General features: G+C 56.0%; 10 protein-coding genes across 10 annotated transcripts; 7 read left to right on the plus strand and 3 right to left on the minus strand.

The window, feature by feature from the left end:
- Nucleotides 1–341: 341 nt before the first annotated feature.
- On the plus strand, nucleotides 342–1962 carry BCV69DRAFT_251806 (MFS general substrate transporter; the record flags this gene model as incomplete). The annotated part of the gene is made up of 3 exons (XM_025490448.1): nucleotides 342–938; nucleotides 1008–1584; nucleotides 1670–1962. 3 exons carry the CDS (start codon nucleotides 342–344, stop codon nucleotides 1960–1962), a joined length of 1467 nt encoding a protein of 488 aa, XP_025346108.1.
- Nucleotides 1963–2541: 579 nt separating this feature from the next.
- On the plus strand, nucleotides 2542–5982 carry BCV69DRAFT_272855 (hypothetical protein; the record flags this gene model as incomplete). Its single annotated transcript, XM_025490989.1, has 3 exons — nucleotides 2542–3303; nucleotides 3389–4802; nucleotides 4881–5982. Exons 1-3 carry the CDS (start codon nucleotides 2694–2696, stop codon nucleotides 5980–5982), a joined length of 3126 nt encoding a protein of 1041 aa, XP_025346109.1. The 5' UTR covers nucleotides 2542–2693.
- An 875-nt stretch (nucleotides 5983–6857) lies between these two features.
- BCV69DRAFT_53807 (hypothetical protein) lies at nucleotides 6858–9827 on the plus strand. Its single transcript, XM_025495358.1, has 2 exons — nucleotides 6858–7668; nucleotides 7756–9827. Exons 1-2 carry the CDS (start codon nucleotides 7142–7144, stop codon nucleotides 9650–9652), a joined length of 2424 nt encoding a protein of 807 aa, XP_025346110.1. The 5' UTR covers nucleotides 6858–7141; the 3' UTR covers nucleotides 9653–9827.
- A 605-nt stretch (nucleotides 9828–10432) lies between these two features.
- On the plus strand, nucleotides 10433–11898 carry BCV69DRAFT_291013 (thiolase; the record flags this gene model as incomplete). The annotated part of the gene is made up of 3 exons (XM_025493736.1): nucleotides 10433–11140; nucleotides 11231–11632; nucleotides 11746–11898. Exons 1-3 carry the CDS (start codon nucleotides 10484–10486, stop codon nucleotides 11896–11898), a joined length of 1212 nt encoding a protein of 403 aa, XP_025346111.1. The 5' UTR covers nucleotides 10433–10483.
- Nucleotides 11756–13736, minus strand: BCV69DRAFT_284561 (hypothetical protein). The gene is made up of 3 exons (XM_025493086.1): nucleotides 13205–13736; nucleotides 12731–13119; nucleotides 11756–12648 (listed from the first exon to the last, which is right to left on the minus strand). Exons 1-3 carry the CDS (start codon nucleotides 13631–13633, stop codon nucleotides 12117–12119), a joined length of 1350 nt encoding a protein of 449 aa, XP_025346112.1. The 5' UTR covers nucleotides 13634–13736; the 3' UTR covers nucleotides 11756–12116.
- Nucleotides 13737–14200: 464 nt separating this feature from the next.
- Nucleotides 14201–14952, plus strand: BCV69DRAFT_251875 (supernatant protein factor, C-terminal domain-containing protein; the record flags this gene model as incomplete). Its single annotated transcript, XM_025490450.1, has 3 exons — nucleotides 14201–14660; nucleotides 14749–14845; nucleotides 14925–14952. 3 exons carry the CDS (start codon nucleotides 14201–14203, stop codon nucleotides 14950–14952), a joined length of 585 nt encoding a protein of 194 aa, XP_025346113.1.
- A 208-nt stretch (nucleotides 14953–15160) lies between these two features.
- BCV69DRAFT_314150 (hypothetical protein) lies at nucleotides 15161–17038 on the minus strand. Its single transcript, XM_025495092.1, has 8 exons — nucleotides 16944–17038; nucleotides 16797–16878; nucleotides 16662–16717; nucleotides 16491–16565; nucleotides 15696–15873; nucleotides 15556–15611; nucleotides 15413–15459; nucleotides 15161–15279 (listed from the first exon to the last, which is right to left on the minus strand). The coding sequence occupies exons 1-8, from the start codon at nucleotides 16944–16946 to the stop codon at nucleotides 15177–15179; spliced, it is 600 nt and encodes a 199-aa protein (XP_025346114.1). The 5' UTR covers nucleotides 16947–17038; the 3' UTR covers nucleotides 15161–15176.
- Nucleotides 17039–17916: 878 nt separating this feature from the next.
- On the plus strand, nucleotides 17917–20450 carry BCV69DRAFT_284564 (putative myo-inositol 1-phosphate synthase). The gene is made up of 2 exons (XM_025493087.1): nucleotides 17917–18041; nucleotides 18231–20450. Exon 2 carries the CDS (start codon nucleotides 18341–18343, stop codon nucleotides 20030–20032), a length of 1692 nt encoding a protein of 563 aa, XP_025346115.1. The 5' UTR covers nucleotides 17917–18041; nucleotides 18231–18340; the 3' UTR covers nucleotides 20033–20450.
- A 1726-nt stretch (nucleotides 20451–22176) lies between these two features.
- BCV69DRAFT_284565 (acid protease) lies at nucleotides 22177–22969 on the plus strand. The gene has a single exon (XM_025493088.1). It carries the CDS (start codon nucleotides 22237–22239, stop codon nucleotides 22831–22833), a length of 597 nt encoding a protein of 198 aa, XP_025346116.1. The 5' UTR covers nucleotides 22177–22236; the 3' UTR covers nucleotides 22834–22969.
- Nucleotides 22970–22973: 4 nt separating this feature from the next.
- Nucleotides 22974–26065, minus strand: BCV69DRAFT_284566 (hypothetical protein). Its single transcript, XM_025493089.1, has one exon. It carries the CDS (start codon nucleotides 25773–25775, stop codon nucleotides 23334–23336), a length of 2442 nt encoding a protein of 813 aa, XP_025346117.1. The 5' UTR covers nucleotides 25776–26065; the 3' UTR covers nucleotides 22974–23333.
- Between the last annotated feature and the right edge of the window lie 9 nt (nucleotides 26066–26074).

Genomic DNA, 26074 nt, shown 5'->3' on the forward strand with positions numbered 1-26074 from the left:
ATAGCAGGAAGAATTGAAATAGGCAGGGGGTAGAGAAAGTGGTCGTGCGACTTCGCCACTCTTTCGTCGTAGCTTTACTCCCTTCCCGTACCCTTTGAGCTTTTCACTCTCCGGCCATGGCTCCAGCCTCGTCAAATACCGATGCGGTACCAGCCGTCCTGCCCTCTCCAGCTCCAACCCGCTCCGACTCAAAGCGCAGCCTTAAGTCCCCCTCGCAGGAAGAATACAATGAGAAGCCCTCTGTCACCCTCGAAGATGTCGGGGCAGGCTCAGCAACCACCGGTGCAAGCAAGGGCCGCTCTATTGATATGCACAAGCTCGATGAAGGTGCGCAACTAATGATGGAGTTCGAGGGGCAGCTAGACGACGTCACAGAAGAGGAGTATCGCAAGCTCGTGAGAAAGATCGACTGGCATATTTTGCCCTTGATGCTTCTCACCTATGCCATCCAATTCGCCGACAAGACTTCGCTAGGTTCATCTGCCATTCTGGGAATCAAGACCGATCTCAATTTGACCACGGCGCGATACAACAACTGCTCTAGCTTCTTTTACATTACGTATCTTGCCTGTGCATGGCCCAACTCCCTTCTGCTGCAGCGCTTCAATACTGGATGGGTATTGACGGCAGCTACGGCTAGCTGGGCCACCTTGCTGCTGTGCACAATGGCCTGCAGCTCTTACGGAGGTTTCTTGACGACGAGGCTCCTATTGGGAGCTACGGAAGGACTTGTCACACCTGGCTTCCTGCTGCTCACCAGTGCATTCTATCGCCATGAGGAGCAGGCGACGCGGGTCGGTCTTTGGTTCCTCATGAATGGTGCAGCAACCGTGTTCAGCGCAATGGTAGCTTACGGCGCTCAGTACATCACAATCGGCGATTGGTCTCCATGGAGGCCGTTCTTCCTAATCTTGGGCCTGATTGGCTGCCTCAACACTGTGAGTCTAAAGGAGCAAAGCTCAGCTGCTGAATGACGTTGACCCAAACTCCTCCCACTTCTCTTGCAGGCGCTCTGGCTCTGGGTCATGCCTTCCACTCCAGCTACAGCTAGGTGGCTCACGAGGAGGGAGAAGGCTATGGCTCTCAAGCGAGTAGCGTGCAATCAAGATGGCTCGAAGAATGTACACTTCAAGTGGGAGCACGTCAGGGAAGCTGCTCTAGACCCGAGGATCTGGCTCATGTTCGTGTTCTCCATTCTACAGAACATTCCGAACAGCTTGACCCAGCAGCGTAGCATCATCATCGAGCAATTCGGCTTCACACGGCTGCAGACTTCGCTTCTGAACATCCCGACTGGAGTGCTGGAGATGATTACTATCCCTACCGCCACCTGGGCTGCTCGACGGTGGAAGACAATTCACGTCATGACCTTCTGGACTATCCCAGCAATAGTCGGCGCCTCGATGTTGCTCGGTCTTAGTCAGGAACACAAGGTGGCTAGACTCGTTGCCATCTACTTCTTCCTCAGCACAGCCTCCTTCGTGCTTGGCATGAGCTGGAACTCGTCCTGCTCGGCTGGGTCCACCAAGAAGATGTTCAGCAACGCCTTGTTCTTGATCGGTTACTGCGTAGGCAACATTGCTGGTGAGTCGCAGTGTGCCGAAAAGGGGATGCGCCGCATGGTGAGGGAGCGCGCGCTGACCGTATGTCTGCATTCTGTGAATATCAGGCCCTCTCATGTGGAAGGCCGAGTACTCGCCCGTCAATACAGTTCCCTGGAGCATCATCCTAGCCACCCTCATCCTCGCTATCCCCACATCGTATGCAGCGTGGTACATAGCAGTCTACCGCAACAAGCGCAAGGAAGAGGCTCAAGCCGGTCACAGGAGCGCCCACGAGGTAGAGGTCAAGGTGCAGGAGGGCGGCAAGGGCAGCGAGAAGGGCGTCGAGAGGCACCACTTGGATTCGGCCTTCTTGGACCTGACCGACAAGCAGAATCCCAACTTCAGATACCCCGTTTGAGATGTGTTTGCCTCTTTAGGCTGAGCTCATGTTGTCTCCTAGAAGTTGCAACGTAGACTCGTCTTGCTGGTAGCGCTCTCGGAATGCTTCCTCGTGGAATGTACAAGCTCTTTGTTGCCTTTGCTCGCGTCACCCCGTCAATATCTTGCCGCCCGCCAATCGGTGCGATCGCCTCGAGATGCAGTCCTCTTTCCGCTGCTGCTTTGACACATGCGTTGACCCACTCATGACCCACTCATGACCCGCTCATGACCCACTCACACCTGTAACACGCCGATGGCTCCCCAATATTAAGTTCAAAACACAGAGTACGGTACAACGCTAGGCTTTGTTCTGACCGAGCGGGTGCACTTCCTCTCTGGCTGCTTCGGCTGCACGTCGGGTCTGCCCCGCGTCCGCCTGACGCCTCCTTGCATTGTTTCCAGCCGAGGCGGGAGCGGCACAAGAACCTTTTGCCTCCCCCCAGCGGTCTATGAGCCATGAGCCAGGATCTCATACGTCAGAGAGCACATCCCCCTTTGCCATCTGCTTCATCCTCTACCTCCTCACCACCTCCTTCCTCTTCTTCCTCTTCTCCTCTCCGTCACTCGAGGCGTGACACCTCATCGCGTGAGCTCTCATCAGCTTTCGATCGCGTCGCGGATCGCCACCCAGGTCGACTACCACCAGGTGGACTTGCCCAGCCGGATCCTATCATCATCGGTTCCACTGACCCCCTTTCTGTCGCAGTCATGGCCACCAACACTGGTGGCAGCAACTCTTCTTCCACCTCGCCTGTGAGGTCCACACTCGCTCCACCGCGGTCAGCCGAGCGCAGCGGCGGCAGTGGGGACGAGGCAGGGTCGCGGGCGGAGGAGGCGGCGGATACGTCTCATAGCCCCTCTCGGCATGGTAGGATTGGCACTACCTCCACTCTGGCTCCCCCTCGCCCCTCTCACCCGACAAGAAAGAGCTCAGGCGGCTCAGCTGCCGGCGGCAGCATCAAGCCTCGCTCTATCTCCTTCAAGCGCCGTGCAGCCCCAGGAGATAGCGGTTTCAGCTCTGCCTTTGGCGGACCTGGTCAGCGGAGGAATCTGAGTGGCTACCCTCGCAACTCTTTCGCTGCCGCTTCTCAGGCCGGATCTGAAGCTCTGGCTCGATGGAGGAACAGAAGGAGAACACAGACGCTTTCTGTCCGAGGTCCAGAGGGAGACCCGGATGATCCAAGCAGCTGGACATACCCCGAACCCAAGATTCCATCTATCCTGCCCAACTCGAGCGCTCCCGATGCCACCCCCATACCCTTGGTGCCCTTCACCGTGCTATGTCTATGCTGCTTTTCGGAGTTCTGCTCGGCCGGAGGTGAGTCAGAGACCAAATCGCTGTGGCATGCAAAGCAGGCGCAACTGACGCAGCATATACTTGCATTGCCCTTCTGCTCTACTAGTTGCCGGTCCCTTCCTCTTCTTTCTTATCGAGTCTTTCAACGTCGGAGGAGAGAGTGATGTGGGGTTCTATGCCGGAATCCTCTCCTCTTGTTTCTTCTTCGCTCAATTCCTCACCGCACTTCTCTGGGCCAGCATCGCAGACAGGTACGGCAGGCGGTTGGTCCTCTTTGCCAGTCTGACCGGTACAACCATCGCTCTCACCACCTTCGGTACAAGCAGTAACCTCAAAATGGCAATTGCCGTGAGACTGTGTCAGGGTCTCTTTGCGGGAAGCGTAGGAGTGGCAAAGGGAGCCGTACGTGATCTGACGGACCCCACGAATGAAGGAAAGGCCTACGCTATCCTCGGAGCTGCTTGGGGATTTGGCGGTATCCTCGGCCCCATCCTTGGTGGTGTCCTCGAGCACCCTGCTGACAAGTTCCCCGCCATCTTCGGTGGGGTACAGCTCTTCAAGACCTACCCTTACCTTCTACCCTGCATGTCGGGCGCCGCTTTCACCGGACTAGGCGCCTTCCTATGTCTCTTCATTGGGCCAGACGGTGGTCCTCGCCAAGGCAAAATCAGGCTGGCGGGAGCAGAGGGTGATCTCAACCCCGTTGCAGCTACAGTCGAAGACATTGGCAACGGTATCGAAAGTCTGTCACGTACTGCTACGAAGCGCATTAGCGGCTACTTCTCCCATACCGGCAGTGCCGAGGAAGCCGAAGGAGAAGCCTCGGACGCCAATATTGGCCTGGAGCAGACACAGCACGCCAGCAGCTCCGGACGCAATCCTCTTCCTCGGACATTCACACAGGAGGTAGACGAAGAGACTGGCGGTCCACCCTCACCATTCGAAAACAGTGATGATGAGGGTACAGTCGGGCGCCGATCGTCTCGCCAGAATCCACCATACGCCAGTAGCTTCGCCGACCCCAGTTGGCGCTTCTCTCGAACCGAAGAGAGAAAGAGGGGGATCTTCGGTGGTGGCAGTGCATATGGCTACGAGCCTTCTGTGCTGGGCGGGCCACCTGCCCGGAGACCGTCGCATGCAAGCAACATGACCGGTCCTCAAGCATTCGGGAGGTCTCAGCAGACAGGCAGGCAAGTTGTGAGCGGACCTGTTGGAGCGCGCTACTCGATGGCACCCTCGGGAATGGGGTCCGCCTTCAATTACGCTCCAGACTTTGAAGCAGTGGGTGAGGATGCAGCATTGGCACCGGCTCCTCGGCTCAACTTTGCACAGCGCTTCCTGCTCGCCAACGATGATGCTGTCACTTCCATCACCGACTTGTGGGTAGCGGCTGCAATCAATGCGGATGATACGTACGATGTCATCGAGGATGACATCGACTACGAAGAGGCCGAAGAGGACGGCAATGAGAGTCAGGCACTAGAGCGGGACTCGAGCTACAGCGAGGATGACGAAGACGAGTCGATCGGAGAAGGAGACTATGCTGACGAGGCGGCGTCCTCCGCCCGAAGGTCGAGCCAAAGAGGCAGGAGCGCGAGTGGCCAACGGGAGAGCAGCGAAGCCGGTGCAGGCCGTGCTCCCTACCTGCCCCCACTCAACTTTGCTCAGCGCCGTATCTCAAGAGCGCCCGACGGAAGTATGCTATACCCTGGACGGCCGAGATCAATGAGGCTGGGCAGTATCCAGCAAGGGCGTGTACCATCTGTGTACGGCAACACTGGAATTGAGTTGCCAGCATCCTCACATCTAGACGTCTTTCTTCCCTCGCCAGCTGGAGAGGGTATGAGAAGTCCAGGAGGTGGTCAACAAGGTCAGAATGTCCCATGGCCGGGCAACACCAATCGAGGAGGCAACTTTGACCCCACGCTTCTAGGCATTCCAGAGTCAAACAGCAACCGAGGCACCATCACACCCGAGGAGCGACAGCGACTTGCCAGCAGTGCACAGAATGCCGCGGCGACGGGCGAGAAGTCTGCTGCTCCGAGTTTATTTGCTCTGCTGCCGTTGACGATCATTGCGCACTATGGTCTGCTGGCCTTCCACTCTGCCACCTTTGACCAGGTGTTCATGGCCTTCCTCGTGACTCCCTTCCAGTCTGGCGGTCTGGGCCTGACGGCAACGCACTTTGCGGAGCTGATTGCAGCCATGGCCTTCTGCCAAATTGGCTTCCAATTCGGTGTCTACCCTTACTTGGGACCACCGCGAGGCCCCTTTTCACATCTGGCAATGATGCGTCTGGGTACGATGCTGTACCTGCCCGCCTATACGCTCTTTCCGCTGCTGCGCAACTTCCTCAAGCCCGATGGCGATGCATTGGTAATGGCCTTCATGATCTTGTTTGCATCTATGCGTTGGTTGGCCAACATCTGCGCGTTCACTGCCGTCAGCATCCTGATGAATGCCCTCACCCCGCCCAACCTCGTACCTTTGGCCAATGGACTTGCACAGACCACTTCGAGTGCGGCGAGGTTTGTAGGACCCCTCGTGGGAGGTGTGGTCTGGGCAAAGGGAATCGACGGCGGGTGGGAGACGCACAATTGGCCCTTCAATTACCACGAGGGCTTCTGGTTCGTGGGAACGGTGGCCTTCCTTGGGTTCCTGCATTGCACGCTCGTGCTCAAGTCAGCTCCTTCGAGTTAGCAGCGTCGGCTAGAAAGACGTGTGTCTGTTTCCTCCCTCTTTTTCTCTCGCTCGCTGTGCCCTGCTTTGTGCCCTTGTGCTTGTACGATGTGTACCTACTGTGACGAATCGAGCCATGAATGCAATGATCTTTGTATGTCCGTGATTGTTGTCGACGAGCTTTGATTCGACTGGTCCTGATTGGCTCCTTCGTTGGCGCCTGTCCCGACGCGTGTAGAGCGGAAAGGGGCTTTGGCATCGGCATTGGGCTTCCGCACCGTGACTATTTTCATCGACTCTGCAAGGCGAGAAAAAGTTGGCCGTGGCTCCGTCTGCGCTTAGCCCGCCCCGCCCCGCTGTTTGTGTGTGTGCGTGTGTGCGGGACGCCAAGATGGACTCAGGCACACGCACCCACGCACCCGGGCAGCCGCGCCCCCCGCCCGCCTGCCTGTCACTTATGGCCCCCCGGCAGACGTGCCTAGACCAGAATTGCCTCCGTGGTCCTCTGCAGCCTAAATCCCACCGGCACTCACTCACCACCATCGCCGTCCACCAACACGAGCCCCTCGCCGCCGCCCCCTTCTCTTAAGCCACTCGTATCTCCTACCTAGCAAGACGGCTGGTCTCATCGTCTCGCACCCCTTCTTCATCACCACCTTCACTCGACAAGGCTATCACCCTCATCACCCCCTTGCAATCTCGTCAAGCCTGGCCCAAACGATAACCTTGCGCCTCGCTTAGTCACACCTTCCTAGCTGGTTCCCGTCCCCGCCGACGAACCCCTTCCCTCAGCCCGACCCGTTGCACCGCCTCCTCGTACCGTGAGGAGCTTCCCTCTGGTCAAGACCAGTAGTAGCATCTCGACCTCTCCTCCCACTTCTCAACGCCTCCCTCCACAGCCTTGATCACAGGACATGGCATAACCACCTCCTCTCTCCTTAGCCCCCTACCCATCGTCCCCAACACTCACCCTTGGACGTCTGCCTCTCGCCCGACTTGGGACGATCACTTCAAGCTACGACCCGTTACGAATACCCACATAGGAGGAAACTCTCTTCACTATCGCCCCTGTTGTAGACGACTCACGGACTCTCGCCCTGCGCTTTGCTCCAGCTAGAGCTCCCTGCACTCTCTCCTCGTATCTGGTGGCACCTCGAAGTCACAATCTAGAGTCATCTCAATGGCGGGAAACCTCCTCAGCAGGCGCTCTCGCCTCACCAATATCCTACTCATCCTCCTCTCACTGTTCCTCCTAGGCACAGTAGCCGTCCTCACGACAGCCAAGGCATACTTCTCCATCGATAGATCAGCGTACATATTGCCAGAGGAGCTGGGGACATGGGAGGAGATTCGGTGGGGCGCCAATAGCGATTCGCCGATAGGATGGGCCAACAAGTACCCATGGGTATGGAAGATACTCCATCCTCAGGCAGCGACAGCGACCAATAGCGCCGAAGTAGCCGCGGCCGTCTCGTCTGCCGTCGCGGTGTCGAAGATGGGCAAGGATGAGGCAGAGGCAGCAGCTCTTGCTGCAGCCGTCGCGGCTGGCGAGATTCCACCTCTGCGTGATAACTCACCAAAGCCGGCAGACCCGAATTCACCGCCGGAGAAGATCCCTAGGATCATTCATCAGACGTGGAAAGACGGTACGCTGCCGCCGAAGTGGCAGGCGATTAGAGATGAGTGCAAGGAGATTCACCCTGATTAGTGAGTACGAGCGCAAACAGAGGGAGAGGCGCGTGGAAAGGATAGCCTACTAACAAGATCTGCCCCCGTCAATTGTCACTCCTCTAGCGAGTACATGCTTTGGACCGACGCTTCTTCTCGTTCATTCATCGCCGAGAACTACCCTTGGTTCCTCTCCGTCTTCGATGCGTATCCCTATGCGATCCAGAGAGCAGATGCTATCCGCTACTTTGTCCTCCACAAATTCGGCGGTGTCTACATGGATCTCGACATTGGCTGCACACGGCGGATGGACCCTCTGCTTCGCTTCGAAGTTGTCCTGCCTGAGACGAGGCCAGTGGGCGTCAGCAACGACCTGATGTTCGCTGCCAAAGGTCATCCTTTCCTGGATCAAATGATCCACAATCTCGTCACCTTCAACCACCTCTACTTGACCCACTACGCCACGGTCATGTTCTCGACTGGACCCATGTTCGTCTCTGCCTCCTATGGCATCTATGTAGACGCTCATGGTGCAGCCTACCCATCTGGCCCTGCCAAGCCAGATGTGGGTTTCAAAGGTGTAAGAATTCTGCCCAAGCCTCTCTACGGCAAGAATGCTCTGCCGGCAGAAGTGCCAGACGCCTTCTTCAAGCACTTCTATGGATCAAGCTGGCACGCTGGAGACGCTGGCTTCCTCATCTTCTTGAGAGATCATGGCCGATTCCTCATGTTCCTTGGAGCCTGCCTCGTCGTCTATGGATGCTGCAGAAGCCTGTTGCCGAGACTGTCCTTCACCATGAGGAAGAGCAATCTCTCGTCGTCCTCGTCCGGCAGGCGGAGAAGCCGTCGTAGAGGGAGTCGAGGTGGTGTTGGAGGAAGCGCAAGTGGTTCAGGCGACGGCAGTGGTCATTGGGTAGGTTTGCCCATACAGACCGCTCCCCGCCAGAGACGACAGGGCATCTCTCGAGCCTACTCTCATACACCAGACACGACGCTGCATACGCCAGTCGATGACGGTATGGAACAAGCGGAGATGACAGTCCTCGGTCTGTCTGCCAAGCCCAAATTGGTTTCCTCACAGAGCTCCGGCGCAGCAATGCTCCCCATGGCAAGCTCGGCCAAGTCAGTTGCGGCACCTCGGCCACAACGCCTCTCGGTCCCCTCTTTTGTCGACATGGACGACGAATCTGGCGAAGAGGAGGACTTTGACACGGAGATGGATCAAGAGCCTCGCGGCATCTTGGCGTGGACCGGTCTCGGCTCGAATGGACCAGGCAGCTCAAGTTCAGGAGGTATGCGGGCCGTCACACCGTCAGAATATGCAACGAGTCTGGCGGCAAGATGGGGAGAGAGGGCAGCCAATGGCGTTCTGCTGCTGCCCGCATATGCGCTGAGCAGAATAGGTAGCCCAGGAAACGGAGGCAAAGGCAGCAAAGAAGGAGAGACTGGCAGTCTCACCGGCAGTAGCGCTCTGCATTCTCCTACTGGTAGCTGGTCCTCTTCTGCTTCGGGATCAGGCTCAGGATCAGGTCAGAGGAATGGCTCTTCGGGTTCGACCAATGTACTGGGCTGGGCCACTCAGCTCTTGCCCGCGGGTTGGAAAGGCCCTATTTCAAGACGCAAGACGCCCATCGGAGACCTCGAAGGCGGAGAGGACGAAGATGCTGTAGGAGAGGAAACTCCTCTAGCTGGTGTGCCAGCAGGTCGAGATTCTGTCTCAAGTCGTGAATCTGGCTTGCCCTCCTGGGTGTCCGATCGGAGAGGCTCTGCGTGGCTGAACCAGGCCGACTACATTGCCCCTGTGCCTATGTCTGGCAGCGAGGATGCAGGTAGGAACAGCTTTGCAACAGCAGAAGGGTCAGCGGGATCTCCACCAGCTTCTGGACCTGCATCGAGAACCAGTGGAAGCTTTTTGGTGCCTGGAGATGCAGCAAGTGGGGCGGCGCATGCCCTGGGTCACGATCGCGGTGCAAGTAGCAGCGGATACTTTGCAACGCCCCCGCCACCGTACGAGCGGTCATGAGATGAACGAGAGGGGCAGATCGTCACCAGTCTGCGCTTCTTGCTTGCCATGGTGAGCGATCGCTACTGCCAGCTACTGTCGAGTCTGGCTCGTGCTCCTCTACTGCTTTTATTATCGATTATTTTCTCGTTATTGTCAACTCTTCTCTCATTATCATCATCCTCAACATCTCTTCTCTCATCATCATCACCATCATCATCATCATCATCATCATCATCATCATCATCATCATTCGTGTCTTCTTTTTCAGCAGTTCATATCAAATCTTCTCCAACCACCCCTTTCACAAACAATGTCCCCCCTCACCCCCTCTTCCCCTCTTGCTACCTTGCTTCGCGACTTTTTGTACTCTACCTTCTCTTTTCGAATCTGCTCTGGCCCGTGATACGAAGACACTTCTTGCCCCATTTCTGATGCACGCATGTGGGTTTCTGATGGCCCGTGTCTCCAGTCTTGCCTTTTCCGTCTCTCTTCTGCCGTTCTCGCCCCGATGCTGAAGGTAAAGAAGGAGATGAGAGAATCTCGTCTCTCGACGACGTTGTCATGTATCGGTTTGGAGGTAGAGTGGATGAGCCTTGTCATGCGCGGGGATCTCGACTCGGCTCGGCTCGGCTGTCCTCTCACATGCGCGAGGGCCAAGTTGCCGGACAGACCGGACAGAGGCGGGGGCGGGGGCGGGGGCGGCTCTCCACCAAGCTGCGTAGAGTAGAGTGAACAAAAGAAAGGAGGAAGATGGACGAATCTACTTTCTTCTTCCTCTTCTTCTTCTACCTCTACATCCTCCTCCCTCAATCGATCCAACTCCCTAGTTTCCTCTCGCCTGCCCTCGTCATGCTCGCAACACCCTCTCTCCGTCAAGCGGCTTACATCGTCGCCGCCAAGCGCACACCCTTTGGTGCCTTTGGCGGCAAGCTTTCCACTCTCACTGCCGCTCAACTCGGAGGGTACGCCTCTCGGGGAGCTCTCGACACTCTTCCTTCTGGAATCGAAAAGGAGGTGAAGCAGACCATCTTTGGAAATGTTCACGGATCAGACAACTCTGCTGCCTATCTTGCCAGACATGTGGGACACCATGCTGGCTTGCCAGTGACGGTTCCTGCTCTTACGGTGAACAGGCTGTGTGGAAGTGGATTTCAGAGTATCATTAATGCTGTACAGGACATCGCTACAGGGGATGGAGATCTCCTCTTGACCGGAGGGACAGAAAGCATGTCTCTTGCTCCCTACACACTACACGGTGTTCGCTTTGGAGGAGGAAAGTATGGAGTGGACCTCAAACTTGTAGACTCTCTTGCTGCTGCTCTCACTGATATGGTGCCTACACCTACACCTATGGGGATTACTGCGGAGAATTTGGCCCAAAAGTATGGAGTTTCAAGACAACAGTGTGATGAATTTGCACTGCAGAGTCAACAGAGGTGGCAAAAGGCAAATGAGGAGGGAGCATTCAAGGATGAGATTGTACCAGTGGAGGTAAAGGTCAAGAAGGTGAGTTTAGAGGATGAGCCAAAGGGAGGAAGTCTACTCGAACCTCAATGTTGACATTTTACAAATGATCCTCCACACGCCTGCCTCTAGGCAACCGAGTCCTTCTCTGTCGATGAGCACCCCCGAGGCAAGACGACCATTGAGTCCCTCGCCAAGCTCCCCTCTGTCTTCAAGAAAGAGGGCGCCGTGACTGCCGGTAATGCTTCTGGTATCTGCGATGGTGCCGCCGCGAACATCGTCGCCTCCGAGGAGGCTCTGAAGCGGTATGGTCTCAAGCCCCTCGCCCGTGTGGTGAGCTACGCCTACACTGCCTGCGAGCCGAGCATCATGGGTATTGGACCTGTCGAGGCGGTCAAGAAGGCGTTGGAGAGGGCAGGGATGACACTGGACCAGATGGACCTGGTGGAGGTGAACGAGGCATTTGCAGCTCAGGTTCTCAGCGTGCAGAAGGAGCTGGAGATTCCCAATGAGAAGCTCAACATTCACGGAGGTGTGAGTAGCCCGTGGCAGACGCGCGCCTAGAGCGCTACGCATCGCATGTCGGCGACCATTGACACCTCCTCCTCCTCTCTCCTCACTCTCTCTCCCCCTTCCCACCTCGCCAGGCAATCGCTCTGGGTCACCCGCTCGCCGCGTCAGGCGCCAGAATCACTGCGAATGCTGTTCACAACCTCATCCGACTGGACAAGAAGCACGCCGTAGTCAGCGCGTGCATCGGTGGTGGACAGGGAATCGCACTGGTTCTCGAGCGCGTTTGAGCTGCAGCACTTGCTTGACACGAGAGAGATCGATGTGTGTGTTGGAGCCGAGGGAGCAGTGCTCTTGCAAGTAATGACATATCCATTAGATACTGCATTGTTGGGCGCAATGGCCCGTCTAGACTGCTCTGCGTGTTAGTATGCTTCGCGTGACGAGCGAGACGGGCGGCTGGGCATCTAGGCAATGCTGCCGGTAGGTGCGATGCTGCCTCCTTGCTCTAAGCCCCAGGTCTCTCTACTTTTCCCACTGTCCCTTCTTCAAAGACTTCCTGCTCACCAGCCGCTCCCTCTCCCGTCTCCTGCTGATGAAGAACCACTCCTTCCACACGCTTCCCGGCACCAACCCCTCCAGGTCCGGGGAAAGCCTGCATGGTCCTAAGCACCAGCGCCACATCCTCCAAGAGCGAATTCCCCGCTAGTCTCAGAAGCCTCACTGTGCTAGTCTTGAGCTCCACGCTCAGACTTGCCGCGCGTGGCTCGTACTTGATGGAAGTATCATTTGGCCGCAGAGGCTTGTCCACGGAGAGGATCGAGGCGAGATGCTGTGCATGTCGCGGCGTGGGAGTGGGGAAAGTGAGAGTGAGGGTGTGCTTGAGGTGGGGAGGTGAGGAGAGGGCTTGGTTGATCACGGCTGTGGCGTCTTGATCTAGGATCCCGGACGGGAGCTGGGGAGCAGCAGCGGCTGCCGACTTGCGAGGAGAGGTCACAGGGGAGCGATATTTTGACGGCGAAGAGGCGTGGGTAGTAGGGCTGAAGGAGGGGGGAGGTGGGGAAAAGGGGGTAATGTCAGTCACCTTTGAGCCCGAGCATCACCAATCTTTCTGCTACTCACGTTAGCTCTTCCCTTAGCAGCTTCTCCTGCTGCCTGCAGAGGTCCGTCAGTGGCCTGAATAGCACGGCCCCTTGCGCCAGATCATCTGCGAGGGCATACGCAACGTACTCCTCGTCTTCCAGCGGCCCAAAGCGATCCCCGTCAGCTTTCCCAGCGAATGTAGCGCCTCGCATCGCCGAAGTACCATCTGTTCCTGCTGCTTGGCCATCCCGCATTCGTTCTCCCAGTCGCTGGGCCAAGAGGAGCTTCTCCATAGAGGCACCTAGGCTGATTCCTTGCTGCTGTGCGGATGCCTCCATACGCTCCAGGGAGGCTTGGGCCTCTGCGTTGGAAAAGAGATACTTGAGAGGTACCCAGACCCACCCGGAGCATTTCTCCGGCTCCATCAGCTGCACGCAAGAAGGCAAGAGGGAGAACTTGCGATTAGCTATACCTCCAATCAAGCCTCTCAAGAAGACAACCCTGTTAGCTCACCTTGACCGGCACTTCCTGCTCCCCCGGCTTACGGTGTACCCTTGCTCTCATGAAGATGGTGACGTAGTGTAGTCCATCCGGCGATGTGGTTTGCCCGCCAGTGATGCCCGTACAATTGAGGGCAGTGAGGAACTTGACTCCCTGTCCCTCCAACGGTCCCCCTCCTGCTGCTGTCCCCACCTCGTCATCGCCCAAATGAGATCCTATCTCCACCCCCGTCTCTTCAAGTACCTCTCTAGCGGCGCACTCCTCAAAGGATTCATTCCATTCTAGATGTCCACCGGGTAGGGCGAGGGTACCGCTGCCATGGGCGCCCTTGCGCTTGCCGATGAGGACGTATCCGCGGTCATCTACGAGGAAGACTGCGAGGCCGACGCGAGGATGGCGATTGGGCGATATCGTCGAGGACGAAGCAGAGGTAGAGGCCATGTATGAAGGAGGGGTGATGATGAGATAGAGTAGTGATGAGTAGCGTGTGTATATGCGTCTTCTACCCTTGTCGTATCGATTCTTCCTTGGTGGTGCCGTTGACTCCACTCTGTGCCGGCGCTTGAAATTGGGCGTGGGTGTTGGACTTGCGTGGCTCCAGCGTCTCTGCGTCTCTGCCTCCCTCGTCTGCCTGGCTGTCGGTCCGGCGGCGTAGCGCGGGGGGGCGTGTGCGTGTGCGTGAGGGTCCGTCTTCTGCTTGTTCCTTCCTGTCTCGCCCTCCCTTCTGACCACCCCTCATCGCAAGCAACGACGACGAGCTCGTATCCACTGCTCGCAGCACTATCCCTGGCTGGCTCCGTGAGGAACTCGAGAGCGCATCAGACGATACAGAGCGCAGCGCAAGCCTCTTTGCTTGCGGCTACGATTCACGACGCGGACAATTGCCCCCGCCCTGCAACGTCTTCCTCCACGACCGCCTCACACGACATGCGTCTCTCAGCATCATCAGCGTCATCGCGGAGAGCGTCGCCGCTCAGGGCGATGCGCTCGATACCTTCCATTGGCTCAATGACGATCCTCTCGCTCTGCCTTCTACTCCTCTCCTCCATCCTCGCCCAAGCACACATGATCGAGCTTCCCCCTTCCTCAAAGGAATGCTTCTTCGAGGACCTGAACCCCTCGGACCAAATGACTCTAACCTACCAAGTAGGCGGTGGAGGTCACCTAGACGTAGACGTCTACCTGGAAGACCCTCAAAATGTACGCCTCTTTGAGCACAAGCGTCGCGATACAGGTACCTACTCCTTTACCGCCCAGCATACCGGAAGGTACACGTATTGCTTCAGCAACGAGTTCAGTCACATCTCCGATAAGACGCTGTCGTTCAATGTGCATGGGATCATCTATGTGCCTGATGAAGGGGATATGCTGCCCATTGAGAGGCAGATTAGGGACTTGGCGGCCGGGTTGCAGGCGGTCAAGGACGAACAGGAGTACTTGGTGATCAGGGAGAGGGTGCACAGGAATAGTGAGTGCGAGGAGCTATCAGCTGATGCTGTTCGCCAGGGTATCTGCATCTGAAGTGAGCCGCTGATCGACTCTTTTTGCCGTTTCAGCTGCCGAGTCGACCAACTCCCGTGTAAAGTATTGGTCAATCATCCAGGCCTTCATGCTCCTAGGCGTATGCGCAGTTCAAGTCGTCTTTGTCAAGAGGTAAGCAGAGATTCAGTATACGCAAGAGAATCACATTGCATCTGGTTTAACGAGACGCTCTTCTCTTCTTTATTCGCAGGCATTTCGAGGTGCGGAGAGCAATCTAGACGGCGAGCAATCTAGACGGCAAGCCCGATAGAGGCAGAGACGATATGCAGTCCAGGGGCTCATGCTCAAGCTCTGAATGGCAATGAGGCATCACTCAAGCAGTCGATGATCTCATATTGTTGAGGGAGTGAGAAAGAGCAATACAAGACTTTATCACCCTGCCTTCGTGGAGCCAGTGGGATCGCTCTTAAGCGCGGCGTGGACTTTCGGTCATCTTCATCTCCTACCCCTGCTTCTTGGCGATCTTGAAATCATCAACCCACTTTCCATCTCCCCAGGCATTAGCTTTGTCGAGGCTCTTGAGCATGGAACGGAACTTGTGACTCCTGTCAGTCATTCCACACCGTAGTTTGTAAGGTGTGAGAAGAGCAAGAGATGACAGAGAGAGGGGAAAGCGCAAGTGACGATGAGCATTGGAGAGGAAATTTCCATCGTGGTCGAAGAAGTAAGCTCACTTACAATTGAGAGAGATTACGTGCCTCGAGGCCTGGAGCTTTAATAATGAGCTATTTTGAGGCAGCAGGGCACAGAGTGTGCAGTTGATATGAGTGTAGTCACAAGGACGTGTGATCCCTTCGACACCACCGCTACACTGTACGTACCGGTAAGTTTGCAAGGGCGAGCTCCGCGGCAGCGCGGAAAGCAGCTCCTTCTTCCTCTATCGCCAGTGAAAACAGGCGTAGAAAGATGCATTGAATTAGCTCACAAGCTCCCACCCTTGCTCAGCATATCGATGTCTTACCTTTAGACCAAGCATTCGCAGCTGCTCGGCCAGGAGATGCACCCCCACTCTCAGCCTTGACCTTCTTCTTCGGAGAGGGAGTCTTGCTTCTACTACACTTTTTGACGTCCGTCTTCTGATCCTCGTTGCTGCTCTGCTCTCCGTCGTCTTCGTCAAAGATGTCTGGTCGCTTGGGAGGCTGACATGAACAGAGGAGCCGGGGAATGTGAGTGTCAGTGTGTTCCTTGCCTTATCGATGCACGTTATACTGACCATGTTTGACCTTCTAATGGGTGGTATGACTTCCCTTTGCAGTGGTTCACGAGCGGTAAATGTTGAGCATCAAATTGAAGGAAGCGTGCAAGGGTGTGTGAGGGGGAAAAGCTTTGTAAGTGTAGAGAGGGAGAGAACAACGTTGATTGCTCCATAGCGACTCTTGTGTCGGAAATTTTCTCTACGCCGGAGCTATTCCCTTGTTCCTGAACGAGGTCGGAGTACGTGCTCACACGTCCGACCGATGACGTACGAGGGGAAACAGCGATATGAATTGGGTACTGGTTAGCGGAGGAAGTTGCAGGAGACAGAATACAAACGAGGCTGATGAGACTCAGCACGACTGATGAAGGTCATGACTGTTCCATCTTAGATCAAGGTTCGGCCTTCCCTGCTCGCTCCACCTTGTACGTATCAACCCACTTGCCATCCCCTCCCAAAAGCGTCTTGTCTATGTTCTACAATCAAGTCCAGCCCAGAGTAGCGTCAGCCACACCCCTCAGCTAGGAAATTGTGTTACAGTCATCCAGGGAGATGACTCACCTTCATCATACTTCGCACTTTCATGTTCATTGCTGAAGTGCTCTTCTCACCTGTCCCAGGGGATTCTGCGATGCGCTGATAGTGAGGGCAGAGAATCGATGGGTTCCATCAGTCGCCTTGATCAGACACTTGCCGTGAAGGGCTAAATCCGTACAACGGGATCGCACTTACCCTACAGTTCTCAAGGGCCAGCTTCGTCAGAGCCATCAGTATGGCCCGCTCATTCTCTAGAAGAGGCCTCAGGAGTATCGTCAACGTCAGGTGCAGAGCCTCTTGCACCATGTCGAGCACAAAGAAGCTGCTCACCCGTCGTATAGCCCCCCGTTGACTCTTTGACCTTCTTGTCGCAGCTACCGGTGCTTTCGCGCTCGGCCTTTCGCTTTACAGGCTGATTCGTTGGGCATATCACGTCAAGTTGAATCGATCCCAAAGCGTCTAGGAACCCTTACTTACCATATCACCGCCCTCCTGTGTGACAAGGTGGGGACGCGGGAATGGGTCCGTTGATTGATAATCGGAAATCACAATGTGTAGGGAGAGGCACAGCGATGGCCAATACGGTGTTGATACTTCACGGTCTCGATGCTTACGATGTTAGAAGAAATACAGTATATCAATTGTCAGCCGAGATTCCCACAGGCTGTGAAGATCGAATGAGGGCTTGCACAAGAGCAAAAGGCAATCGTGCAAGTGATGTGCCGCGCTTACAGCCGATGCGCCAGCGACGATTGCCGCTGCGCTCGCTCTCATTCCCCCACGCCCCTCAGGAGTCATCAGACATCTTCTGATGCAGAACAGCATGATTGTGACGAACCGTCCATCTGCGATGCGTAGTAAGGTGGCCCAACGAAGTCGAGTTCAATGTCAAGATGTACCGCCAACTTCCGAAGAGCGACGAGGCCATGGGCGAAGGTACTGAGCCCGGGTGCTATCTCAAGCTGATGATGGTTTGCGCATTCGAAGACGAGCTCTCGACACTCTGCTCGCAGCGTACGCTCTAGGACCACACAAGTTGGCCCACTGCAGCGTAAGCATTGTCCACTTTACATGACATGTCACTAGCAGATCTGTGCGCCTCTTCTCTCCATGCAGCGGGTCAATCTCTGTGCAGCAGCAGCAGCTCGGATCGTCGAGGGTGTCACATTGTCCGGCTTGCTCAGTCCGGCACTTTGCCAGTGTGAGAGGCGCCAAGATGCACGACTGCCACGTGTGCCGCCCGCTGCCTGCCGCTTTCAACCCTCGGGGCCCCCCTTCAGCCACGCGCCCGACGCCCCCCGCGCCCGCCGGCATTCCACGGTACGCGGAGGGGGGGACACAGTGGGACACGCCCCTCCCTCCCGGCGTCGTCAAAAGGGTCCCTTTATTCTTTCCTCTCCTTCCCAACCACACCACACAACGCACATTCGCCAGTCAAACGCACAACGCCGTCGTACCCGCGACTGTACACATTCTTACACCTGCTCACACCAAAGTACTCGTTCGCCAGGTTCAATCTCGGTTGAACCTACTAAGTGTTGCCCAACATTTTCGCCAACGGCCTCGTCTCCAACCGTGAGTATTCCCGTACAGAGATAGTCTCCGTCTCAGACACAAGTCCGGTCTTGGGCTCCTTCCAGCTGCCACTGCGGTTGAAATGGGGTCTTATAACCTGAGACTCTTTGCTGAATGCAACCAAGACATGGCTGTGAATCCCACCGTCTCTGCAATCGCTGACCCTATCGCCCCTTCTCATCTCGCCAGACAACTGTTTCCGGGGCAAGCACGTTTGCGCTGGACTCGACCCTAAGTGTCTCTAAACGCCTCACCTCCACCAACTCTTTGATCACTTTTACTCCCATCAATCTCCAAGCATGGCTCCTATCGCTACCGGCAACGGCCACTCTAACGGCCATACCGCCCACGCCAACGGTGCTGAGCAGCGCGTTGCAGCCCCAGTCAATCCGACCGCCGCTCGACACGAAGACCTGATCTCTATCAAGGTCGACTCTCCTCACGTCAAGTACGAGGATGACGCTATCATCAGCCAGTACTCATACCGAGACACTCACGTCAACGTAGTCAACAAGGCCGATGGCACGACCGAGTACCAGGCCAAGCCTGTCACCAGCCAGTACCAGTTCAAGACTGGACGAAAGGTACCCAAGACTGGTCTCATGATGGTTGGATGGGGAGGCAACAATGGAACCACCCTCACCGCCTCTGTCTTGTCCAACCGAGAGAACCTCACCTGGAACAACAAGGAAGGTCTGCAGAAGCCAAACTTCTACGGCTCCCTCGTCCGAGCTTCGACCATCCGACTGGGCTCCGACCCTGTCACTGGCAAGGACATCTACGTGCCCTTTGGTAGCGTCTTGCCCATGGTTCACCCCAACGACCTTGTCCTCGGTGGTTGGGACATCAGCGGTATGACCATTGACGCTGCCACCACTCGTGCCAAGGTCCTCGACTACGACCTCCAGCGCCAGCTTGTCCCTTTGACCAAGAACATGAAGCCTCTTCGCTCCATCTACTACCCGGACTTCATTGCTGCCAACCAGGAAGACCGAGTTGACAACATCCTGCCCGGATCCGACAAGCAAGCTCACCTTGACCAGCTTCGAACTGACATTCGCGAGTTCAAGCAGAACAATGGAGTTGAACAAGTCATCGTCGTTTGGACTGCCAACACGGAGCGATACTCTGAAATCATTCCCGGGGTCAACGACACCGCCGACAACTTGCTCAACGCCATCAAGACGTCTCACTCTGAGGTCTCTCCCTCGACGCTCTTTGCAGTCGCCTGTATCCTTGAGCGAGTCCCTTACATCAACGGAGCTCCTCAGAACACCTTTGTTCCCGGTGCCATCGAGCTGGCTGAGCGCCACAAGGCATTCATCGGCGGTGACGACCTCAAGACCGGTCAGACGCGCTTCAAGACTGCATTGGCAGAGATGCTGGTCAACGCTGGTATCAAGCCATTGAGCATTGCCTCGTACAACCACCTGGGCAACAATGACGGACACAACTTGTCCGTCCCTTCGACCTTCCAGAGCAAAGAGATTAGCAAGCGAGGAGTCGTCGATGATCTCGTCGAGTCCAACGCTCTCCTCTACCCCCGAGCCAGCAAGAACTCCCTTCCCAGCAAGGAGATTGATCACTGCATTGTCATCAAGTATCTCCCTGCCGTTGGAGACGGAAAGGTTGCCATGGACGACTACTACTCTGAGCTCACCCTCGGTGGACGCAACCGCATCATGGTCTCGAACATCTGTGAGGATTCACTGCTGGCCACTCCCATCTTGATGGACTTGGTCCTTCTGGCCGAGCTCATGACTCGAATCACGTACACCGATGGCGACTCTGCCAATGCAGAGGAGAGCTACAAGACGATGTACACGATCATGAGTCTGCTGTCCTTCTCTCTCAAGGCTCCCCTGGCCAAGAAGGGACGAGAGGCGGTCAATGCCATTTCTCGCCAGAGGAACGGACTGGCCAATTTCATGAAGGGTCTCATTGGTCTCCCACCCAACGACGATGTACTCCTGGAGTCTCGTCTGTGGTAGATGTCGCTCTATCGCCATCTCCGCCCTGCCCCTGCGCACCCTGTTAGACAGATCCAAGCTCAATGTAGTGATCTAGAGTAAGACGAGGCAGACGTCTTGTAGCACCATGGGTATCTGCAGCTCACTCTAGAGTTGCTACAGCTTTCGCCTTGTCTTACTCGCTTCCCCAAATTTTCTAGACCAATGAATATCAATCGTTCTTCTTCCGCACTTTCGCTTGCTTGCCTCCGTGATGACGATGACGACATGACGCGGGACTTTATGGATGGAACAGGCACCGAAGAAGGACGCTCAAGGGGTCAGTGCGACCCGACAGTGATCTAGGTACACAGCGGACCCGACGACGAATGGGCCTGCCTTGTCATGCTCTCGGTCATGGATTGCCTGGCGGCCTCGGCGCTTTCAAAGAATTGTTACCCCTGTCTGGAGAGTGAAGCTGAGCTGACCACCTCGTCTGACCAGCATCTCCCTCGTCCGTCGTCTATTCTCCGGAATATGCGTGCCTGATCGTCTCTTTGGCGCCCTTGCCCTGGGGCATTGCACTCTTGATCCGGTGCCTGGGCGAACATGGCCTCACAGATCTGTCGTGTCCCCAATTGCTAGCCGTTGCAAGTATCTGCCCGTCTCCTCTTGTCCTCTGGACAAGTCGTGGGAGAGGTTATCATACCCACCCCTTGTCCCATCTCCGTTGACGTCCCTTCGCTTTCCCCAATCTACCCTGTGGGCAGTCACACACTACTGACCTTACCCTCTCTCAACCACTTGTCCCGGTCCTCCCCCTTTCTCCGGTAGCTCCTTGCCGCGTCCGTCCGTCACGACACGCGCGTCTCTCGCTACTGCTCCTACCCCTGTTGACACTTCTCTCCCCGGCCCTCTTGTGAGCCTTCCATTGGGAGCTCAAGCACAAAACACCTCAACATATACCCCACAACGCCATGCTGCGTCTACACTCCACAGCCTTCCTGGCTCTCCTTCCTTTCGTCTTCTGTGCTCTGTGCCTTCTCTCTACAGCTTCGGTTCTGGCAGAGGGGAAGGCTCAGGGCTTCGAGCTGCGACGCATCCCTTCCACTTTGGACCAAGAGGGCGTTGCCCAGCGCTCCGAAGTAAACGAAAAGCGTCTGGTACCAGGAGCTGCCACTCAAAACATCTCCAGTGTCTCAGAAAATGGGCTCAGTAAGCCAACGACCAACCTCCTGTCCGGCTTCGGCCCCGGCTCTCCCTCTACCGATCTCTTCTCCCCAGCTCAGCTAGCCACCATTGCAGCTCAATCCCTCAAGGTCCAACAGCGCTATGGTAACACGTCTGACCCAGCTGCTCAGGCCAAGATTGAGCATTTGACAAAGGCGTGGCAGTATGCTGTTGATCTGATTCAGGACGATGTCATGAATGTCGTCAAGCAGATGGGAAGCAAATCGCCTTTGCCTGCTACCACTAGTGAGAAGAGGGCAGAAGACGATCAAGGGACGAAGAAAGTCACAGAGGACAAGAGCGGCAAAGAAAGTAAGAAGAAGGCGGCCCCTACCCATGCTAGTGCGGGACATCAACATGGTCATGCCAACAAGACGGGATCTGCTCATCATCTCCACAAAGGTCATCACTCTGCCAAGAAGTCTCATCACAAGAAGACTGCGCCCAAGACTGGACTGCACAAGCAGCACAAGTCAACCCCCGGAAAATTGAGTTCCAGTCTCGCTGCAACGACCAAGGGCGTCGTCAGTGTTCCCCTCGATGTAGAGCTCAACGCCGATGGCTATCAGCTCGAGCCCAATGCCTGGTTCACCATTGGTGGTGATCGCTACCTAATGACCATCGACAGTGGTTCGACCACTCCTTGGCTCGAGGGCGCTAAATTCCCCGGCAAGATGGGCACGTCGAACATCCATCCAACCAAAGGCAAGGGAGGCAAGCCCAAGGGTTTCTCCCTCCAGTACGGCATCGGCAATGTCCAAGGTCACTTCCACAGTGTAGGTGAACTCGGATTGGGTGATCTCAAGATTAAAGACCTGCAGGTGGGCGCAGCAGATACGATCAGTAAGAATTTCCAAGAGGACAAGGCGGATGGAGTCATGGGTCTGGCATTCAAGGAGCTCAACCACCATCTAGACTCTGGCGCCTCTTTCCTCGAACGTCTCTACGCTAGCAATTCAGGTCTGGACGCCAAAATCGTCTGTCTGGCTGTACAGAACGATGCGAACAAGTCCTCGATGCAGTTTGGTGGACCGGAGCGATCCTTGTACAAGGGAGATCTGGCTTGGGCACCTATCAACAAGCTCGGCTTTTGGCAGCTGAACATCGACTCATTCGCCGCTTCTCCTTCTTCTGCAAGCAATGCTGCTGCCGCTAAGCGCGACTCTACTCCTGCCTCTCACAACGACTCAAAGAAGAACAAGCAGAAGGGCACTCAGGGTAAAAAAGGAGGCCATGCAGGCAAGAGTGGTATCACCAATATGGATCTCATCCTCGATTCTGGCACATCTCTCATCGTTGCTGGTCCCGAAGGCGCAAAAGCTTTCTGGGCCGACGTACCTGATTCGACTTTTCACCACGAGTACGACCTGTACACTTTCCCTTGCAATGCTAATCTGAAAGCAGAGCTCAAGATGGGTGGAAAAATTTGGAAATTGGAGCAGCAACATTTGAGCTTGGGACCTATGAAGGCGGGAAGCGATCGATGTATTGGATCTGTGGGAGGGATGGATACACAGGGGGTTATTGTGTGGGGATTGGCGGGATTGAGGAGTATGTATGCTTGCATGGATCATGATAAGAAGAGCATCGGGATTGGACAGCCTACCTGGTGAGGTAGGAATCGTCGATGCCATCAGAAGGACCTTGAAGGCGAGCTCTGGTCCAGCTCTGGCGCCACCCATATCTACTCACTCACTCACACACACACTCGCACACACACGCACACACACGCTCATTCTCAGAACCAGACTTTGTCTTCCTTTCAGCCCCGCCTCAGGCTGCCCATTTGTACATAGCTCGTCTTTTTTAATGCCCATCTCATCTTGTCTTCCCGTCTCGAAAATCGTGTGTATCAATTGCACGAGGGCTGCATGTGCGAAACGCAAGCACAGGCTCGATCAAGAGGCCTACTTGCCAGCTCGGCACCAGGACGGGAGGTCAGCAACAGATCTGCTAGCTAGGTAGTGTCAGACTGATCCCCTAGCAGAGGACAGTATGGCGAATGGTGGACAATAATGGATGACATTGATTGAAGACAAGAAGCATAAGTGATACGAGAGTGAAATGGCGCCGACCCTAATAGAGGGCGTCGGACGTGCTAGTGATGAGATGATTATTGTTGCTGCTGCTGGTGGTATTGATGCGGAGACATGTACGAAGCTTGCGAAGGGTGACGTGGCTGGTATGGATGTTGCTGTACTTGATGTTGATGGTGCTGCTGCTGCTGCTGCTGATGGTCATACTGAGCAAAGGACTGCTCCTGCGGCAGCATATGTTGCGGGAAGGCCTGCTGTGAGGAAGAGGCCGAAAGAGGTGTGCTGTACCCAGGTTGCTCCATCGTCATTGCGGGATTGGTGGCGTACCCTGGGTAGTAGCCCGGCGGAGGGGCCATCCCGTAGGCGCCACCGTGCATTGTGACTGGCAGTGAACCGTCAAAATAGGCCATGGTGGGACTCTGAGTGTAGTGATGGGTCGCGGAAGCAGGAATGCCATCTGTGGTCATCGAGTACTGCATGACACTGGGCGAGAAGACGTCGTCCTGAATACTGCCGCGTGGCGCGTGACGAGGGGCTGCAGCGAAGAGGGCGTGCAAGTGCTGCTGTTCGGGTGACTGAGACTGGGCATACTGCGAGGCTGAGATACTGATAGATCCGCTAGGTCGGAAGGCGGCCGCTCGCGCGGCAGAGCGAGGAATGTGACTTGGAGCATGCGTTGCCGAGCGAGGCATGTCGGCCGCTACTGGCTGCAAAGACGTGGAATGCTGGGCGTCGTTCGTGACGGGAGCAGCAGAGGGTTCTGCCTGAGAAGCATTTGACGATCGCAGGATCTGTTGCACGGCAGGTGAAGAAAAGTGGGACACCTGGTTCGCGAAGCCCTCACGAAGGTCCCACACCTGGCCTTCAGCATCGATGGCGAGACCAAGCGGCAAGCCACTAGGGAGCGGCAAAGTGATGACATCGGAGTCCTGATCGTCCTGAGTCTCAGCAACTTTGGCAGCAGTGGCCCCAGCATCTTCTCCCTTCTGTTCCTCTGCATCATTCTGCTGCTTTGCCCGGTGAACCACTGGTGAAGGTAGCTTGACAACGACTCGATGCGGCTGGCTCTCACTATCTGCCGTACCATGCTCTGCTACCAGAGCACTGGCTTCCGCCCGACGCTCGTCTGTCATACCTGTTCCCGTCCGAGCCATGTCAACTACAGCCGAGCTGTCCTGCGCTTCCCTTGACACATCTTGACTCTCTGCAGCTGCAGACTGGTGCAGCTGCGTCTCTATCTCCAGGCTACGCTTGCTCTGTAGGAGCGGAGAGGACACGACGGTCGTAGCAGGTGTGGAATGGCCACTATGACTAGCGTCCGAATTGCTACCCGCTCTGGTCTTGGGCGCTAAAGCCTTCTGTTGCTGCTGGCGAGCCTGCCGCTCCATTGCCTCTCTCTGTGCCCGAGGCATGATGGGAGGAGCTGCGCCATTGCCCCACTGAGATGGCGAAGGAGACATACTAGGCGCCTTGGGCTCTCTCCACTGAGAGATACCATCCCATGAAGAATTTGAACCGAAGCGAGAGCCGCCTCTACCTCGAAGCGAGCTATGCATGCCACGCATAGGAACGCTTTGGAACCCGCCTCGTCCTCCTTGGAAGATACTGTGAAAGTCGTATGATCGATCGGAGCGCGCAGACGAGCTGCCATCGTTACTTGGCCTTGGCACAAGCGGGACGGCTTGAGGGACGGAAGACGAAGGCTGAGGCTGTGACTTCGCGGGGGCCTCCTTATGCTCTGAGATGCCCAGCTCAGTACTTTCGGCTTGGGGGACGATATTAGCCGCATGTTGCTGGACCGGCGCCGGAGTCACATGAGACTCTGGTTGTGAAGGGGTCTCTCCCTTCAGCAACTTTCTCGCCTCCTGCTTCTCCTTTTGCTTAGCCTTCTGTCGAGCCTTCTTTGCCAGCTGGGCATCAGAAGGTGGCGGCCGCAAGGGGAAGGAGGACATGACTGCTGGATCTCCGAACTCTTCTTCTGCCATCTCTGCCCAACCTGTAGTCTTAAGGACGGGATCCGGAATGGGAGCGCCAGTATCGCCGGGAGCAGGGGTAGCTGCCTTTGAATTCGAGGTAGACGGGGTGCGGTTGGGAGTCTTCTTGGCGCTCGATGGCAGGGGCTGTCTGGTAGCAGCAGTTTTATTGGGTGATGCGACACTCACAGAGGTATCCGCGCTGATATGAGCAGCTCCAGAGACTGCTGGACGAGAGGGCTTGACCTGTGGCGAGCTCGAGTCCTTCACCTCGGCCGTCTTTCCTCTTTGCTGCTTCTGCTCTCCTGCTCCTGGCTGCTGAGGCTGCTGTTGATGGGAAGCGGACTTCTGCTTAGGCAAACTGGGCCTTGCATTGCGTGGGGATGCCCGCGGCGAGTGAGCTACCGCATCTGAAGCAGCTGCTTTTGGGATTGTGTTTGCACTGTTGACTTTAGAGGACGAGGGCTTGCGTTGCTGATTCCTCGGCTGGGGCGCAGGAGATCTGACAATCGGAGAAGCGACTTGAAGTTGCGAGGATGCAGACATGGCGACGGTGTGGTATAGGAGCAGCCCTTTTGACGTGCTGCGTGTAGTATCAGTAGTACGGGGAGCAGAGAGCGTGGAGGAGGGGAATCTTGTGCGGAAAGGGAGCGTGGGGGAGAATGCTGAGCGTGTCTACTATCGGGCTTTGCTTGTTGCTACGAACGTCGTGAGAGATTATAGAGAAGGCTTTGCTACCGTTGTGAGATGGCGGCGTGGATATATGCTGGTGATGGTGGTGACGAGGGCGGGATCACGTCGCTTCCACGTTGGTACGATTGTGGGGAAGAGGTGTTGGATGGAGA

The sequence above is a fragment of the Pseudomicrostroma glucosiphilum genome (assembly GCF_003144135.1).
Source record: "Pseudomicrostroma glucosiphilum strain MCA 4718 unplaced genomic scaffold BCV69scaffold_13, whole genome shotgun sequence".
Lineage (NCBI taxonomy): Eukaryota > Fungi > Basidiomycota > Exobasidiomycetes > Microstromatales > Microstromataceae > Microstroma > Microstroma glucosiphilum.